The sequence below is a fragment of the Macrosteles quadrilineatus genome, unplaced genomic scaffold (genome assembly GCF_028750875.1).
Source record: "Macrosteles quadrilineatus isolate MER2022 unplaced genomic scaffold, UCM_ALF_1.0 Scaffold_2__2_contigs__length_208266976, whole genome shotgun sequence".
Lineage (NCBI taxonomy): Eukaryota > Metazoa > Arthropoda > Insecta > Hemiptera > Cicadellidae > Macrosteles > Macrosteles quadrilineatus.
Genome location: NW_026542595.1, coordinates 123,024,934 through 123,044,796, shown reverse-complemented (window position 1 = coordinate 123,044,796; position 19,863 = coordinate 123,024,934). Strand labels below are relative to the sequence as shown.

Here is a 19,863-nt window from a genome sequence, read left to right as displayed (position 1 = left end):
AACAGTTTGTTTTATACAATATCAAAAGTGATTTATCCCCAAGGTCAGTTTGTATTACAATATCAAAGGTGACTTATCCCCTAGTCAGTTTTTTAATATAAATTTTGGGTGAGTTATCCCATAGGTTACGTTTTTCATTGTATGAGTCTATTTGACATATACTTCACATATTTCTATTGAGAACTCATCAGGTCTTCTTTTGTGAGTTAGAAAACACATAGAGCAAAAACATTTGATTTATTTAAGAAATTTACTTACACACTCTACAAATAAAAATACAACAGATCACAAAATAAGGTTTAACATTATTTATTTAAGAAAAAAGTTGAAATAGTCTATTTCAAAATGTTTAAGGAATAAAAAAGACTACATTAGAACTGCCACAGTAAAGTGTTAGCAGGGTTTGTAAGTCACTAAACAGAATACAAATAAAAAAAAACACAACATAAGCTAGTTAAAAACTAGAGTCTGAATCTCAATAAAAAGTGTACCGGTATCTCCGAAATAATTATGCAAAATTTAATGAATTTGCCAGATAAATGATTAATAATTGCACTAGGTTTATTCCATCATGTTATACAGATCAATCAAATATTGAATCCAAATACACTGTAGTACTGAAACTAAAACAATTTACTTCTTAGGGTAGATCTTACAATTATTGTTGCTTGCCCTTTAATCGTAGTGAATAGGTTTCTTTAATTGAAATAGTTTGAAAGGTAGTTAAATAACCAGGAAGGAATTGTAAACAATCAACACCTTAATCCAGACTGACACACAACTTAAAATCCTGTAGCTGATCTACAAGGGCAATGATTTAAAAGACAAAAAATGGTAAGACGATTTTAACATGAGATCTCAATGGAAACTATTTTAATGGCAGGTCTGTGTAATTTTATCTTTGGGTATGCTCAAATAACCAAGAATGTAGTTTACAAATCTAAAATAGCTCATTTAAATCCAGATAGCACACCTACATCCTTGGACAGCTAATGTTGTATTGTGTATCTGTATTTAGCCTGAGACCCTATTATTAACACACTAAATATAGATTGACCGCATTGCTGTTTAAGGCTGAATGAGATATGACATTTATGTTGGTATTTATATAAGAAATCAAAATCAAATGCATTACTTTACTTTCTTCCTAAATTAGAGGATTTGGCAATGTTACACATTAAAGATTGAAAAGTTATGTTTAGTTTGGATACTAAAATCTTTTTGTTAACCAGCATTATAGCTCTATATTTTATAGAAACTGCTTCCCAATCTGGAAAATTAATTAAAACAAGGAATTTCAATAGAGATGTTTAACCTAAAAAAGTATATCCCACTCACTCAATGTAAATAGGATCATTTTTAGTTTATAATATCACTGTAATGAACCTTAACTATTATATACAGTACTAGTACTGTAAAAATCTTAAAATATCAAAAGCTATACAGTATTGAACAAGTATGAATTAACGGTATTAACAATATATACATTACATTTCTCTTATGTACAAAAACCTTAAATAAAAGAAACTTTACAAAATCTACAAATACAAAATTTCAAGTGGGTTTCAAGTTCAACGATAACATCTCATTGAGAATGTCGAGAGTTTTTAACTGAAAAATCACTTTTTGGGAGTTCGTCATGACTTCAAGATCTGGCAACAAGCACAGTATAAAAATTAAATCTTTACTATCAAACCCATTTCTCAAGTTTTCGCACTTGAAAGCTTCTTTGATGAAAGGCGGTGCTCCATCTAGGTATTCTTCCAGCTCCTCTTCTTTACTCTTCGTTCTCTTTATTATTTGATCTTGAACATTGCATTTCTTACTATCCAACTGGTTACTTAACATACTAATTGATTGCATTACAGCATTAGCCGGCAAAGAAACCGGAGGTTTAAATAATACCTTTTTGCCATGGCATAATTGAGAAAAACCCTCAGCGTTAGCCATAATAACATTTGCATTATGTCTAACACTGTCATGTTTGAGTGATTTACAATCCAAATTTGAACCTGATTGTATTTGTTCATGGCTTATATGAGCACTAACAGACTTACATGTAGTTGCTTTGCCCGTATTGTAAGTGTTCAAATTTGTTTGTGTGCCTTTTGCCTGCTTTCTTGCTAAACCAACATTCATATGACTCAAATCACTTCTAGAACAAACTGTGTTTGTAACATTTGAGACAAGTTCACTTAGATTCTTGATCGAATCACTAGTCTGACAAGATTTTCGTCTTTTTGGAGGAGTTGGCTTGTCCGAATCAGGAAATGTTGTAGAAATTTCAGGATCAGATTCGGACACAAATAGAACTTTCCCGATATTTGCATTTTTCTGAGAGAGTAAACCCTGGTTAACTGTATCTGGATGCTCCCTTTTTGCATTTTGATTCAAAACATGTTTATTTTTCTCAAAGGTGGAAGATGAGCCTCCATTGGGGTTTATGGGTTCAAGCGTTAGTAATTGCTGACTATTTGTGGAGTTTGGTAACTGAGTAGTAGACTGAAGCTTGCCTGTGAGTTTGGACGGAATAGTTATGTAGCCAGTCATTGATTGACTGTTTGTAGGTTTATTCACTTCTACATTGTAGGCAGAAGCAGTTGACGGATTGAGAGGAACAATATGTTCACCATCCCTTACAAACAGAGGAGACAATACAAAGTTTAAAGCTAAAACAGGATCACCATTTACATTTGAAAAATGCTTTTTTGACAAATGCTCTTGTTGTAAGCTTGAATTGGTTAAAGGTACTTTGGGTTTTGGCAGGATAAGTTTATTTTTTTTCTCACATGAAACGGTGGTCTTTGTTGGCTGAGGCGAATCGAGGATCCTGTGTAAGATAGAGCTCTTAGAAAAACTAGTTGGTAATGAACTGGAGAAATCTTTGCTGTTCGGCTCTTTCAAACATTGCTTTTGAACATTAGTATCAAGACATTGAGAATCTAATGAATTTTCTGAAGATTTACTTAATCCCTTCAGATTAGGGGTAATAGGAATGCAAGATACATCATAACCTATCATTGTAGGCTTATGAATGCTGCCAATTCCTGATTTATCAATGGAAAACTGATTTAACTGCTTTTGGTCAAGAGGTAGCTGATTTAACTGATTTTGATCGAGAGGTAGTAATAAAATAGATGTTGTGGAGGACTTAAAACTCTTAGGATCTTTGAACTTTTCACTGGAAAATTTATCTACTTGCTTCATATCATGAGGTGAAGCAATGGAAGATAAACCAACATCTTCAGGATAATGTTTGTTTTCTGATGACCTTTTTGAAGGTTGACCTATTGGAGTATTTCCTTTTTGGACAGTAAACCTCTGATCATTGGACACTTCTGATTTATCAACCAACTGATTTAAACCCTTCGAATTGTGAGGTGGTGACAAGAGTGGAGTAGAGGAAAGGTTGTCGTCTTCATCATCATCAATCACAATTACTTCAATGTTGTAGTTGTGTTCTTTTGAGATTTCTTTCTTATTCATGGATCGATTCAAATTGTGGGATTGGTGTGAGAGAGGAGGAAAGGGAACTTTGTCATCATCTTTACCACCAGCCAAGCTGGGTTTTGTATGTTTTGCGTAGCTTTTATCATTTTGTTTCTTTGAAACTTCTTTTTTACCCACCGGTCGATTCAAATTTTTCGAATTATGAGCTAGATGTGATAGAGGAATGGTAGAAACCTTGTCATCTTCATCATCAGTAATGCTTGATTCTTTCTGCTGTGTGTCCCTTTCAATGGATTGTTTCTTCGAGACTTCTTTCTTACTCACCGATCGATTCAAATTGTGAGATAGGTGTGAGAGAGGAATAATAGAAGCTATGTCATCTTCATCATCATCAGTCATGCTCAATTCTTTACGTTGTTTGTTCCTTTCAATCGTTAGATTTTTTGAGATTTCTTTCTTATCCACCGATTGATTTAAATTTTTAGCTAGATGTGAGAGAGGAATAATAGAAGCAATGTCATCTTCATCATCATCAGTCATACTGGGTTTTTTATGTTGTCTATCCCTTTCATTGGTTTTTTTCTTTGAGCCTCCCTTTTTATCTACTGATCGATTCCAATTGTGAGCTGGATCTGAGAGAGGAATGGAAGAATCACTATTATCTCCATCACCGTCAGTCATACTGTAATTATGTTCCATTGCAGGTGATGCTAAAAACACCTTTTTATGAGGTGAGCTCAATTTTGGAGTCTTGGCAGGTGGAGTTAGTTTCAACTGAGAAAAGTATTCCCTTGAATGTACGATAACATTTGTACGATTTGCTGCATCAATTGCTGATTTTGGTGTTGAATCACTTTTACTTGTAGGTTCAGGGTTCTTGAAAATATAGTTTTTCAATTCAGGCAGTTCAGTTTTACAGCAGTCTACAAGAGAAACAATGGGATTAGATATTCTAGCTAATGTCTCTAATGAGGTTGTATTAGACAAATCCGTACCTTTCTGTGTGTTTTCAGAAGCTACACCATCACTTATTTTGCCTACAGAAATTGATGAACTGGTTGTTTGATTCTGTTCCCCAATTATATCCTTTTTTGGCGACATCTTTAACGGATTGACTAACCATGTGCTAGCTCCAGATATGCTCTTCCCTTTGAAATGCTTTCTATTTAATGATTCTTGCTTTTCAATCTTGGATTGTTTGCAGTTTTTTTGTTTGTATTCGTTAATTTTTCTTCTAAATTGAAACTTATCTTTAGAAACTGGATTTTCATCAGAACATTCATTTTTTCTTTTTGACGTGTTTACTTTTTTCCTTGATTCGGTAAAATTTCTAACATTCCTGGATTTTAGAGAGGTCAAATTTGATATAGAACTATCTTTACCAATGGTTTCATTAAATATATCTGATGTTTGTAGGATTTTATTATTTTCTTTTTTCATATTACGCATAATCCTTTTGTAATGTTTAGGTCTTTCTACTGTTTTTTTATAAGGAAAAACATAGTTTTTAGCATTAGTTTTTCTTAAATTAAAGGTTCTACTAACTTGTATTGATTTTATATCTTCTTTTGATTTTTTCTTTGTTACTTCTTTTTTTACAACAGTAGATTTTGCAGTATTCTCTTCAATGGCTTCTTTATCTTCAAACTGACATGACTTTTCTCTTGTGAATTCCTCGGATATTTGATGAATTAATTGCTTTCGTGATTCTTTTAATGTACCCTCTTTTCCTTCTTGGTCTTTTGATAATTGTGTGTGTTTTTCATGATCATCTTTCTCAGCTACATTTTGTTTAGCCTGCAGGGACGCTTGAGTAATTAGTTTGCCTAGTCTACAATTGACCAGATCCCTTTCTTTATCTTCAATCTGACATTTTTTTTCTCTTGCAAATTTCTTGAATATTTGATGAATTAATTGCTTTCCTGATTCTTTTAATATATCCTCTTTTCCTTCTTGGTCTTTGGTTAGTTGTGAGTGTTTTTCATAATCGTCTTTCTTACCTACATTTTGTTTAGCTTCCAGGGGCGTTTGAGTAATTAGTTTGCCTAGTCTACAATTGACCAGATCCCTTTCTTTATCTTCAAACCGACATGTTTTTTCTCCAGTAAATTCCTTGGATATGTGTTGAACTAATTGCTTTCCTGATTCTTTTGACATGTCCTCTTTTCCTCCTTGGTCTTTTGATGGTTGTGAGTGTTTTTCATGATCATCTTTCTCAGCTACATTTTGTTTAGCTTGCAGGGACGCTTGAGTGATTAGTTTGCCTAGTCTACAATTGACCAGGTCCCTCCGCATCTGTTCAAATTTACTTTCCTGAGGTGGTTGTTCTTTACATAAAATTTCTTCTTTCTTTGTGCATTGTGTGTTCTCTGTTGTTACCTTTTGGGAAGCAAGTGGACATTTTGTAATAGATAAGTTCTCAAATGTGCAATTGGTCATAGGTTGATTCGTAGAAACTTGTTTCGGTATACTTTTCCCTACTGATTGACTACTGTTTGGTAAACGTTCATCTGAAACACAGGACTTGCTTCCTGTACTTTGTTCAACTTTTACTCCTTGTTTTCGTGATTTTGGAGGCCTATCTATTCGTGTAGATTTGTGAATGAAAAGATCATTCATTGCTTGATTTGTAGAAACTTGTTTTGGTATACTTTTCTCAACTGATTGACTAGTGTTTGATAAAGGTTTATCAGAAACACAAGACTTGCTTTCTGTATTTTGTTCAACATTTACACCTTGTTTCTGGGAATTTGGAGGCCTATCTATTCGTTTAGATTGATGAATGAAAGTATCATTCATTGCTTGATTTGTAGAAAATTCTTGTGGTCTACTTTTCTCAACTGATTGACTAGCGTTTGGAGAACCTTCATCAGAAACACAAGACTTGCTTCCAGTATTTTGTTCAACTTTTACACCTTGTTTCTGGGATTTTGGAGGCCTACCTCTTCGTTTAGATTGATGAATTGAAGGTTCATTCATTGCTTGATTCGTAGAAACTTCTTCCGGTATACCTTTCCCAGGTGATTGACTAGTGTTTGGATAACGTTCGTTAGAAACACAAGACTTGCTTCCAGTATTTTGTTCAACTTTTACACCTTGTTTCTGGGATTTTGGAGGCCTACCTCTTCGTTTAGATTGAGAAATTGAAGGTTCATTCATTGCTTGATTCGTAGAAACTTCTTCCGGTATTCTTTTTCTAGGTGATTGACTAGTGTTTGGATAATGTTCATCAGAAACACAAGACTTGCTTCCAGTATTTTGTTCAACTTTTACACCTTGTTTCTGGGATTTTGGAGGCCTACCTCTTCGTTTAGATTGATGAATTGAAGGTTCATTCATTGCTTGATTCTTAGAAACTTCTTTCGGTATACTATTCCCAGGTGATTGACTAGTGTTTGGAGAACATTCATCAGAAACACAAGACTTGCTTCCAGTATCTTGTTCAACTTTTACACCTTGTTTCTGTGATTTAGGAGGGCTACATTTTTGTTTAGGTCGATGAATAGAAGGATCACTTTTAGTTGGTTCGACACTTAACTCTTTTGCTCTAGGCATGACTACAGAAAGAGGTTTTAACATGATCGAGTTGCTGGAAGAATAACTAAAATTCGAAATTGAAGTTCCTTTACTGAAAACATCGAGAATAATTGGGGTTACCTCTTCATAGTTTGTTGTTGGATTTGGGCTTGAAAACACATTTGGGCAATCAACATGACTTTCCTCAATATTACAATCAGGCAAGGAAGTATCTTGATCATCTGATAAAGAGCTCTGAGGAAGCTCATTGTCAAATATGTGAATACTACCTTCGCTGAAACCATCTTGTGATGCATCTAAAGCTGCATTTGACTCAAGTTCAGAAGTGTTTTTGGTATCTAGTAAATTGTTTTTTGTTGCTAATTTGTCCTCCAGATTCCCATATTCAACAGAATCATTAATCATAAAAATTTCCTTTTTATTCTCTGAGGTCATGACTTTTTTAAGTTTTTGATTTTTGCCAAAATTTTGTGGAGAGCTGACTAACGCTATTTCTGCATCATTTGCAAGATTTAGAGAATTATTAAGTGACGATTCTTCCTCTTTGCTTCTGATTTCCACTTGGTATTTGATGTTTTTAAATAACACAACCATTTCTGATTCTGATGTTCCTTTTGTAGAATCAACAGTTGAGTCTTCTTCTGGTTTACCAATATCTCTGGAATCTTTTCCTAACTCATCATTTCTCAATTTCTTTGTCTTTTCATGCTCACCTTTCTCTTTTTCCTCAGTTACCGGAACATTTTCGGTTTCTTCTACTTTCCTGTTGGCATTGAAAAAAGTAGAGTCTTCTTCTTTGCTGAGTTGATTCTGAGTAAAAATTAATCTTCTTTCTATTTCCTCTTTATCCAAAACTTCACTTACCATCTCTTCTTCTCCAGATATCCTTTCATGTTGACGTGTGGAATCCGATTCTGATTTCAAGCCAAGTGCTTTACGGTCAATAAGCGAAATATCAGCTTTAGATTCGTTCGTTGACTCTCCTTGAAGCTCACTTAGATGAGTTGGAGGAATTTCGACATCCAGTTTGATCTCCAAAACACCTGAAAATAAACACAATAAATAACGTTTTTGCCACCCTACACAGTAAGCAGCGTTTCTTTACTTTTTATAAACCAGAAAGTGGATGTTTACAATCATGTAATAAATCAAAATACCCCCGCCGCAGCAAACATGCCGACTAAGCGAATTTTTATTTGCCTAAATGTATTTAATTAACATTAGGTTTTACGAGTACCTAGGATTGCTGCTACACTGCTACAGGGAGAGTAAAAAAGTGTGTTTTTTAGTAAAATATTTTACAATATTCTCCATAAGAAAAACATAGGAATTTTAAAATAACAATTTTTTGAAATTTTCTCCGTAACCAATGATTGTACAAAACACTTTGATATACTGAATTATTCGTTTTTTTTATGCTCTCAGGCCCCCAAGTGGTTTTTGACCTCAAAAAAGTAGGAAAAGTAGGACTTTTTCAGCAAAAAGTAGGACTTTTTACTGAAAAGTAGGACTTAATTTTACATACAAATCGAACTTTTTTGCTGATACAATATATATTAAAAACCAAATAATACTAGCATACACAATAGTTTATCAAATATAATAGTGTATATAAATATACAGGGTGTTTCCAAATTGTCTGGACATATTTTGTGGACTTGTTTCTGGGGCTAAGACAAACATAAAATTCTATATAAGTATGCATGGGTCTAAAATGCCTAAATTTTTGTTGGTCGGTCTGTTTGTGACATTTAAAAATTATTTTATATCTTGGGCATTTTTCAAGATAGAACTTTTAAAATGGTTATAAATGTGTATTTTAGAAGGTGAAAAGAGCTTGCAAAGTTTCGATCCAATATCTCAAGCCGTTTCAATATGGCAGTCATTTAAAATCTTTAATGCCAAATTTCATGAAAACCGTAAATATTTAGAAAATGGTTTCCAGGATCAAAAAGATAGAGAATTCAAATCCAAATCAAATGAGACCTTGTTTGTAAAATCGGATGACAAACAACCATAAATAAGTTTTTTTTCAACATTCGGTTACGCAATTTAATAGCACTACCATACTGTATTTTTATTTGTTATTTTTCAGAGCAGTATGGGTAGTCCTATTAGGTTGCGTAAACAAATTTATAAAAAAACTGATTTGGTTGTTTGTCATCAGATTTAAAAAAAAACAAGGTCTCATTTGATTTGTATTTGAATTCTCTATCTTTTTGATCCAGGAAACTATATTCTACATATTTACGGTTTCAAATTAAATTTGGCATTAAATATTTTAAATGGCTGCCATATTGAAACGGCTTGAGATATTGGATCAAAATTTTGCAAGCTCTTATCACCTTCTAAAATACACATTTATATCCATTTTAAAAGTTCTATCTTGAAAAATGCCCAAGATATAAAATAATTCTTAAAAATCACAAACAGACCGACAAATTAAAATCTAGGCATTTTAGACCCATACTTATATGGAATTTTATGTTTGTCTTAAGCTGGGTCCTAGACGCGGAAGCGGAGAGAGGAACGCGGAGAGCGGAAAAGAAATTAACATGGTGTTCCGCTCCGCTTCTAGGAAAACAGAAACATTAAATTACCTAAGACAAGTGGAGTCCGCTCTCCGCTTCCGCGCCTAGGAAAACCCGGCTTTAGCCCAAGAAAGAAGTCCACAAAATATGTCCAGACAATTTGGAAACATAACTAAAATAATTCTATATATAAATTTTAAAATTAAAATCAATAATTAATTATTTTTATTTAAAAAATCTTCAACTAAAAGGCCGGATATAGTTTTAGCTGAGATTGTACACCAAATATTCAGAAGTAACGCACAAGAGAAATTAAAATGTTAAGGAGTCATTATCTACAGTCATCACAAAAAAATATTTAGGACAAGCAGCATTAAATAAAGGATAGAAATAAATATGTTTCCCTAACGTTAACCAGCCCTAATTTGTGTTTAAAATGGTGTTATAAATAAGAAATTTGTTCTTTTTTTATATTATTTAATATTTCAGAACTAAAATTAATATAAAAGTAAAATGAATTTTTTTGGGTGGAAAACAGAAGCATGAATAGTTATTTAAGTAGGCCTATAAAGTACGGAACTAGATATAATATAAAATTCTAAAAATATGTTCCATAAGTATTTTGAATTAGTTAGATTAGAGCAATCTTAAAAGTAGTAGGAATGTTTGAATTGTAATGAGTAAAAACTATTTGAGCCAGTGAAACTTGGACATTTAAACTTAAACTTAAGCCTTAATTTATTTTGAATACAGTTATGTCAAAAAATCATGTTTAGGCTAATCAGGGAAACACTGGACCGATAAGTGCTAAAGTAAACTACTTTTGAACTAGTATCCCAGGGCTCCCCAGGAGCATTGATTTCCCCTCAGTTCACTTCATTGGGGAATCTATAGTTCGGCCGCTTAGAAAGCGACCTCCTCCAGCATTGGTTTAGCATTAGCACGCAGGTCGTTTTCTAAGCGGCCGAACCATAAAAGACATGTCAGAATAGTAAGCACTGATAATAATCACAATTTTTATTTTCTATCACAATAGTATTGCCATGTCTTTGAAAATAAAAATGTTTTCACCCAATAACAATGTTGATAAGATTAACCATACAGATACTACGGTACTGGAACATATAAATTTAAAATTTAAAATCATTTAACAAATTGTTTTATAAAAAAATTATCTCAGTCAGTCATATTTTTTAGGAAAAAACTTCTCATTGGGAAATATTGATAAGTAAACATTAATAAGTGTAATAAAATATCGCAAAATCGACATAATTTTTATAAAAAAGTAGGAAAGTAGGACAAATGTGTAAAAAGTAGGACTTTTCCTACTTTCCTACTAAAAAGTAGGAAAAGTAGGACGACTTGGAGGCCTGTGCTCTTTAAAAAGGTCTGGAGAGAAAATGGGAAATTTTGTGTTGAGAGGGTCAAATATAAGAAAAACCAATTTTTATCCCATAAAACCCCCCCATTCCCATGGTCCGATCATGCTGGTTCGCGAACTCATTCAATCTTATCCCACCTTACACATTCAAACCAAATTTCATGAAAATCGGACAAAAATTACTCAAGTTATCGTGTTCACGGACACACATATATATATACAAAATTGGACGAATGGTGTTTAGGCCGCGGCTCCACTTGCCGTAGATTACCGCGCTGCAAATTGTAGCTGGTCAGTTGAGGAAATGGGAAGGCAGCGATCAAACGAAGGTGGCTCCACTAGCGACAGTCTGCAGCGCGCTACATTTTACGGCGCGCCGTAGAATGTAGCGTCGCGCGGGAATGGAACTCGGACCATTTTCGCGCTACATTTTGCAGCCAACAGGCGGCTCCACTAGCTGTAGATTGTAGTGCCGCGTCAAGTCAGTGTACGTAGTAGACACACGCTACAATCAGTATAGACCTTTTAGTGTCCTTATTTTTTTTTATTTTTTTGTGGATTGGTTTGTAATCAATGGAGTCTGAACTGGACTGTGAAATTATTATATTAGAAATTATTAAATTATTACATTGGGAGTGTGGGAATCTTGTTTTATAGAGGTTGTGTAGGTGTTTCCTACTTTATATTATAAAGTAATACAGTAGTGATTGGAGAAACGAATACGCGAAAACATTCAATTTGTTTTTAAATGCAGCAGTCGTACAATTGTTACGATTATTAGCCCTATAAAAAGCTCCTAATGGCTGTTTTAGATTGTTATTAATAGGTACAACAAAAATTCACGAAACTCATTGATGTTCACCTTACATTGGTTACTTAGAAATATTACTTCTGAGGGTAAATGAGTGTAATAAAATTCAAATAGAATAAAAATATAGATAAAATGACCATTAAAGTAGAGTAATTTGATACACCAAGGATTGTTGAAGCAAGGGTTCACTGTTTAAAATTAATTAGTAAAAATTCAGTACACTAAAATTACCTTAATGTCACTGAAAGCCTTTCCTCTACTCCAATTGGTTCTCTTAGTTTGGTATCCTTCTTCTTCAAACGTGTTGATACTGATTCTATTAAGTAATCAAATGAGTTTTGGGACATTCGATAAAATTCAAAAAAACATGCCTGAACACTTTTGTAGTTTAGTATGCAATGTGTGGAACATTCCTTCGGACTTTCCGTTGCTTAATATTGGATGGATCAACCTTTTCCTGCTGTGTTCGGCGTCATCTTGGTCTTGATAAAGTACACTGATAACATCACTACGAATGTTAATTTGCGGCATGATCCAGGGTCACATTTACCTTCGCGCTACACTAAACTGCTAGTGGAGCCACGGTGCATGTGAGAGGACGCTGCAGATTGTAGTTCGTACTCTGCTGCTAGTGGAGCCATCCAACATCAAAATGAAAAAGTAAATCGATCCTGGGCCTAGGTCTTACCATGCCACCTACGGTAATAGCTACTTCCCTATAGGGAAATTCGCTAATAGACTTCAACTTTAAAACCAAACATTTTGTCTAAAAATGGAATTCCCTTATACATTAAATTAGTACCAATACAATTCTACAATGTAAAAATGATAAAAGAGATAAAAAAGAAAAAACAAATTTATTAAGAAATTAAAAATGTAAATTAAAAATGCATTTAAGAAGAAAATATACAAAAAAAGGTAAACATTACGATTTTTAGACTTAAGTCACAGCTAAATAAGAATGGGATAGCTAAGGTTCCTTGCACACTACACTATTTCGCCCATCTGAGAAAAATCTGACAGGCAAATATTTGTAGTTACAAACCAGGCCAGATTATTACCCGTTTAACACCCGGCTGGTGCCACTATAGAGGTCAGCTCCCAGCAAGGATAAAACCAGGTCTCCAGCTAAGTGGACTACGAGATAAATGGACGTTTCCACACTAAATTGGCTTATGGGTTTTAGTTGTCCGGGAACCATCCTCACGTGCAGGTTGTTATGTGTAGTTTTGATTTTGATTAAATGATTTCGCTATTAAGTTAAATATAAACTACTTAGTTATTGGCTGAATTTTTTATAGACCCATGAAATTGTGTATCATGTAATTGTATTGTAAGGTGTCAAGTGTCTATGTAGAAGAATCCAATAGATGGACTCAGTATTCTTAAACCGTAGTAAGTTGTCAATCGCAAAGATGGTAATATGATATATCGCTCTTATTTAAAATAATTTGCGCAGCCTACATAGAACAACGGTTTTCCCAATGTTGTGACCCAATAAACCAACACAATAGTTATCCTCTACAAGTTAATTGTTTGCCAAGTCCATCAATCATCAATCAAATAAACATTATCAGCAAACAAACACATGCTGTCTCCTATTAGCGTTTGATTAAACGCTGGGAGCAACTATAATATTTTACCAGTGGCCATAAATCACAAAAATGCATAACTTATGATCCTTAATTTTTACGGAATCAGGGGTTGTACCTTGGGTTGCCAACTAAGGTTAGGAAAAAATCAGGTAGGGCTTCCTCCTCCAAGGGTAAACACTGACAAAAAACAAATTATTTTAAAAACTCTAAATGAGCATGACAGCAACATTGTTATTAATGTCTCTTACTCTTTCTTGCAATCACAGTGACATTGTGATCATTTCTACTGTTGCCATCAATCATTGATTGTATCCCACGATATAGTGGCAACATCTGTCAAATCTTTTCGTACTACCATTGGAACATAATGATTAATGACACCTATATGCTATTGCTTTTGAAAGTTTCCTAGTTCATACAAAATATTGGTGCAATTTGGACCTAATTTCTTGTCAAAATTCACACACGATTCTCGGTTTTTAAGGTTGCCTGATACCTTGTTTAAGAAAAGTTAAACTTAAAAAGTTATCTGTAAATAATTACCTGTTTCACAGTCAACACCTGAACTAGAAGCTTGTGGTTCATCAATTACGTCTCTTGTTGGATGCATGGGAAGATTTTCCAAGACTGAAGGAATCTTTGTATCTCTGCCAGAACTATCCTGCCTAACCCCTGCAGTAACGTCTCTTGATGGATGCATGGGCAGATTATCCGAGACAGAGGGAATCTTTGTATCTCGATCAGAACTGTCCTGCGTAACCCCTGCAGTAATGTCTCTTGATGGATGCATGGGAAGATTATCCGAGACTGAAGGAATCTTTGTATCTCGGTCAGAAATATCCTGTGTAACCCCTGCTGGAACGTCCTCTGATGGATGCATGGTCAGATTATCCGAGACTGAGAGAGTCTTGGTATCTCGGTCAGAAATATCCTGCGTAACCCCTGCAGGAACGTCCTCTGATGGATGCATGGTCAGATTATCCGAGACTGAGAGAGTCTTGGTATCTCGGTCAGAAATATCCTGCGTAACCCCTGCAGGAACGTCCTCTGATGGATGCATGGTCAGATCATCCGAGACTGAGAGAGTCTTGGTATCTCGGTCAGAACTATTCGGCGAAACCCCTGCAATCAAATCAAAGTTGTATAATGCATGACCCAAAAGATATGTACAGGTATTGAGTCAACTAGTCTAGGATGGAAGGTATACAACCAAATAAGGTTTGAAAATATAGTTTGGAATGAAATCCAGTTATAATCATCAAAAATCTGTTTAAGTAACTACTTGATTAAACGTAGGACTATTCTAAGAATCCTATTTAAAAATTTTGAATTAGATTGCAGATTTATTACATCGAATATGAAATCTATTAGACTATGAACATGTATACTGAAATAATTTTTATTTACTTTATTTTAAACTGTTCAAAATCTTATATTTTTAAAATTGTAAACAAGAATGACAGCAACATTGTGATCATCTACCACCATCACAGAAACACCCATGAAGGTCTCTTGCTCTTTCTCCAAGTCGCTGTCACGGTGACATCATGATCATTCTTACTGTTGCCGCCAACATCTTTGATTGTCTTTCACAACCATGGATACATCTTTGAACCCCCAAGACCATGATTTATAAACAACCAAGGGGATGGATTACGGATATATGCAATAGCCCCATTTCCTGGACCCATACAAAACTTAAGCTGTACCATGGATCTGTGGCTGGATACCATGGATAAGAAAAGTTAAACTTAATTAATTATCTGTATTTAATCACCTGTTTCACAGTCACCAACTGAACTAGAAGCTTGTGGTTCATGAGTAACATCTCTTGATCGAAGCATGGGTAGATTATCCGAGACTGAGGGAATTTTTGTATCTCCGTCAGAACTATCCGGCGTAACCCCTGCAATCAAATAAAAGTTGATTGCTATAAATCATGAGAACAGAAATGTGCAGGTATTGAGGCTACAAACATACAGACAGCGTAGCGTAGCGCAACGTAGCGTATCCAAGCGCAGCTAAGTCCAAGAACTTTTTTTAAGTATGTAAAAAAAAACTTAAACTGTTACTAATTGATAGAGCATTTTACTCATTTGAAGAGTTTTACAACATGTAATTACATTAATTAGATTTTCCTTTTTTATTTAGTTTAACCAAGTATTTTTAATTAGTAATAAGCTGTTTTGACGCCATTCTGTATTTATGCATATATTTCATGTAGGTATATAATGTATAAATCTTGAATAAAGCTTTTCTGATTCTGATTCCAATACACACAGAGGATTGTAGGTTGTAGACGATCTTAATAAGGTACATCAGTAGACAATGGCTCTGTCGAAGACGGCTCGTATTAGTCGTGTCGAAAATACCTCAAGGTGGCAGTTTATGATCAGTAGGAGAAGTGTCGGGGTGCATGAAGTGTGGAAAGGCAGGGACAAACATGGTGAATATCACCAACTATTTCCAATCCTTAGGAAACACGAGTCTCGGTTTATGGATTACACAAGAATGTCCACTACAACGTTCGATTACATGGTTTGGTGAAGGATGATTGGGAGAAGCTGACAATAAATTGGGGGAGACCAATTGGTGCAGAAAAGAGACTAGTATTAACTTTAAGCCTGTCTGCAGTTGAATGCGCTCCAATACGCTCTGAGAAAAAATAAATAGTTTGTTCCTCGGTCGTACGCTGTGCTGCGCTACGCCGAAATACGCTACTAGTATGTCATACCTCATTTCAATGCACGATTTTGATATAAAACATGCGTTGCGCTAAGCTACGCTGCGCTACTCTACGCTGTATGTATGTTTTTACACTAAGATGGAAGGTTTACAAACAAATAAGGTTGTGAAAATATAGATTGAAATCTTAATTTATTTTGCAAAAAAAGTATGTATGTACATCAACCATTGCAGTGACACAAATTAAGGGATAAAATGGAATTTCAAACTTTAGCACAAACAAGTCCCATTTTGTGAGAGTGCCAAATTTTAAGGCACACAAATCATTTGTCTGTTCTATGTCGATAACATTTCTTTTTGATACTTCTTGTCTCTCACAATAGTAGCAACATCTGAGATCCCCCAAGACCATGGTGACACCATAATTTATAAAAAAAAAAAAAAAAAAAAATGGAATCTAAATAACTATACAGCCCGATGTGTAACTCACTCACTCAATGGGGATACTAATTCTAGACCACTTCTAGATGAGCTAGAGATCTGAAATTTGGCACACTTGTAGGTCTTGGGCCCAAACCCACGGGAAAATCCTAAAAAGTCGCATTTTTTTACATTAACCCCCCCCGTAATCTCGAATTTCCCCCCCTTGTTATTCTTATGGGAAATAACATTGAAAATTCCCGACTTTGGTATGGTCATATGAATCGTTTAGAAACGTGCTAGAGACTTCAAATTTGCGTAGTATTGTAGTAAGAGACCTTACATTACCGGTGGAATATGCAAAAGTCCCATTTTCAAATTTTAACCCACCCAAAAATCCAAAATGGCGGACCTCTGAAAACGAAAAAAACACTTTTTTTTCAACCGGATGTAGCTCGAAAACAGTAAGAGCTAGAAAAGATTTGAGAGTATATCCAGGAACAGGAATTAAATTTTATACAAAACCCTGTTAGGCGTTTTCCAAAAATCGCACTCCTTCAGCTTCAAAAAACGCCCTACTTTCAAAATTTGGTAAATTTTTATTAAATTTTTACCGGTTTTCGCCATGTTTTCATACTTAAATAATTTATTTTTTCAAAAATTATTATTGCTTTGCATTCTCCTTACTTTATTTTAAATTTTACTCATTACATGTTTTTTCGTAACTTTACTCCTTGACCCCAAAACTTAATTTTAATCTCAAAATTTGAAGGTTTTTTGCCACTTTTACGAGCCCCGTGTTATTCTTATGGAGAATAAGATTGAAATATAATGACTTTGGTATGGTCATATGAATCGTTTAGAAATGTGCTAGAGACTTGTAATTAACCCACCCAAAAATCCAAAACGGCGGACCTCTGAAAACGAAAAAACACTTTTTTTTCAACCGGATGTAGCTCGAAAACGGTAAGAGCTAGAAAAGATTTGACAGTATATCCAGGAACAGGAATTAAATTTTCTACAAAACCCTCTTAGGCGTTTTCAGAAAATCGCACTCCTTAAGCTTCAAAAAACGCCCTACTTTCAAAATTTTGTAAATTTTTTTCAAATTTTTATCGGTTTTTGCTATGTTTTCGTACCTAAATAATTATTTTTTGCAAATATTATTAATGTTTCGTATTCTCCTTAGTTTACTTTACATTTCACCCTTTACATGTATTTTCGTAACTTTACTCCTTGACCCCCAAAAACTTAATTTTAATGTGAAAATTTGATTGGTTTTTACCGGTTTTACCAGCCCCATGTTATCCTTATGGAGAATAGCTATGTAATTTTAATACTTTGGTATGCTCATCTGATTAGTTTAGAAACGTTCTAAAGACTTTAAATTTTTGTAGTATTGCAGTATGGGATCATCCGTTAATGGTGGAATTTGCAAAAATGCCTTTTAAAAATTTTAACCCCCAAAAAAATCCAAAATGGTAGACGTATAAAAACGAAAAAACACGGTTTTTAATACCGACTATAACTAAAAAACGGTAATAGCTAGCAAAAATTTGAAAGAATCTTCATGAACAGGAATTAAATTTCCTACAAGACACTATTACGCGTTTTTAGAAAATCGCACTCCTTCACCTAAAAAAAACGCCCTACTTTCAAAATTTGGTAAATTTTCTTCAAATTTTTAACAGTTTTTGATAATTTTTCGTACATAAAAAATTTTTTCTTCAAATATTATTAATGTTTCGTACTCTCCTTAGTTTACTCTACATTTCACCCTTCACATGTTTTTTCGTAACTTTACTCCTTGACCCCCAAAACGCGTAGGTCAGTAACGCTGTATAGTCATTTGGTTCTCGCTCTAATTTTTGCTAATGGATTTGGCTACCCATGATTAAGTTTCACTGTCACTTCTTCCTATTTATTGGACTTGTTATTTTGGCGATTTTGCTGCAATTTTCTGTAAGCATGGAATTCTCTTGCGTTGCTGCTGGGTCGTTCCACCAGGGAGATCCCAGATTTACCGAGAGCAACAACGCTCAATGCATGGCAAATGCAACCTGTGCCCTCGCATGGCAAGCATTCTGCGGCGGATTCAGTACCAACGCTATTGACGCTATACTCATGGCGGGCGATAGCTTGTATACACTATCTCGCCGTGAGCATAGCATCACTAACCGGTATCTGTTCCCTGAGGACCTCGCCAGGCACTTCGTGGTTGCACACCATCGTGTTACCATCGAAGAAATTTCTTGTGTTTGGGACGGGTTGTATCCGTTACGAAACGATGGCCTAGATGAGGTGACCTCTTCCTTGTCTTCGGTTTTGGAAGCAGCTATGCCCGGTGACTCCGTTGATAGCGGTTTTTTGTTTACGGGACAGTTGGTGACAGTCGCTTTTTGGCGTTTCCAAGGGCGGCTGTACCTCTTTGATTCCCACGCGGTAAACGAAAACCGTCGTCGAGACATTGATGAGGCGAGAAATAAGGCTAGGGTGTTCGTCTGTAATAGTTTTCGTTCTCTAGCTTCCCTCATTTTGGTGAATTCTGCGTTCGTCGGTGGGCAGTACTCCGTCACAAAAATAAAGTTTTCCGTCAACGAAACTCAAACTGTCCACACGGTCGACTGTTCGGACAATGACTTAACTCAGTTATCAGAATCTGCCTCTGAGACAGTTGTTCAGAAAACCAAATGTCCTGGTAGACCAAAAACAATAAAGCGTGGTCGTCCAAAGCTTTTAGACACGACCCGAGAAGAGCAAGTGGATGCGGCGAAGAAGAAGTATAGGGAGACGCACGCTGACAAACTCCGGGATGACAGTCAACGTTACACTCAAACCCACCCTGAGGTGCACCGAAAGGCTGTTCAGCAATACGACCTGCATAATCCCGGTGCTTCTGCTGAGAGAGTTCAGATTTTTCGCCTGAAAAATCCGAAAATGTCTGAACTTCGCTATATGCCCGCATCACTTGCTCGGTCCGTAGTCAAAAATGGCCCCATGTCTGTTTGGAATGGGGAGCCACTCAATGAAATACAACCATACAAATTAAAAAAAGTCAGTCTCTGGGTTGACGACGTTTACAGATGTCGTCATTGCCAAGCACGGCTCTTCGAGGAGGAGAAGAATAGAAAGCAATGGTGCTGCGGGGAAGGAGCGTTCAATGTTCTCGACATTCCTCCGTTGCAAGAACGCTTTTATTCCGACCGTCTCTTCCTGGAAAGAGCCCGTGCGTACAACGACCTGTTTGCTTTCTGCGCGCTCGAAGTGTCAGGCGGGTATCGTCATCCCAGTGGTCTTTCTTTTTTCAAGATCGAGGGAAGAATGTACCACCAGGTCTACAATCTGGACGCCCCAGGACAAAAGTTCACCACTCGTTCTGGGAACGTTCAGTTTGTGAATCGGTCCCGCCTGTATATTGACGATGGCGAAGAGCGCCGTAACATTGCGATGGGT

At 35.4% G+C, this 19,863-nt stretch overlaps 1 protein-coding gene across 1 annotated transcript in view; it reads right to left on the bottom strand.

Moving 5' to 3' along the window:
• Nucleotides 1-293: 293 nt before the first annotated feature.
• LOC128983940 (uncharacterized) overlaps nucleotides 294-19,863 on the bottom strand; it is a 38,249-nt gene continuing 18,679 nt past the window's right edge. The window contains exons 6-8 of the mRNA XM_054403217.1: nucleotides 15,083-15,211; nucleotides 13,849-14,427; nucleotides 294-8,030 (exon numbers count right to left, since the gene is read on the bottom strand). Coding sequence (XP_054259192.1) covers nucleotides 1,555-8,030; nucleotides 13,849-14,427; nucleotides 15,083-15,211 — 7,184 coding nt within the window. The 3' untranslated portion in view covers nucleotides 294-1,554. The remainder of the gene's footprint in view (nucleotides 8,031-13,848; nucleotides 14,428-15,082; nucleotides 15,212-19,863) is intronic.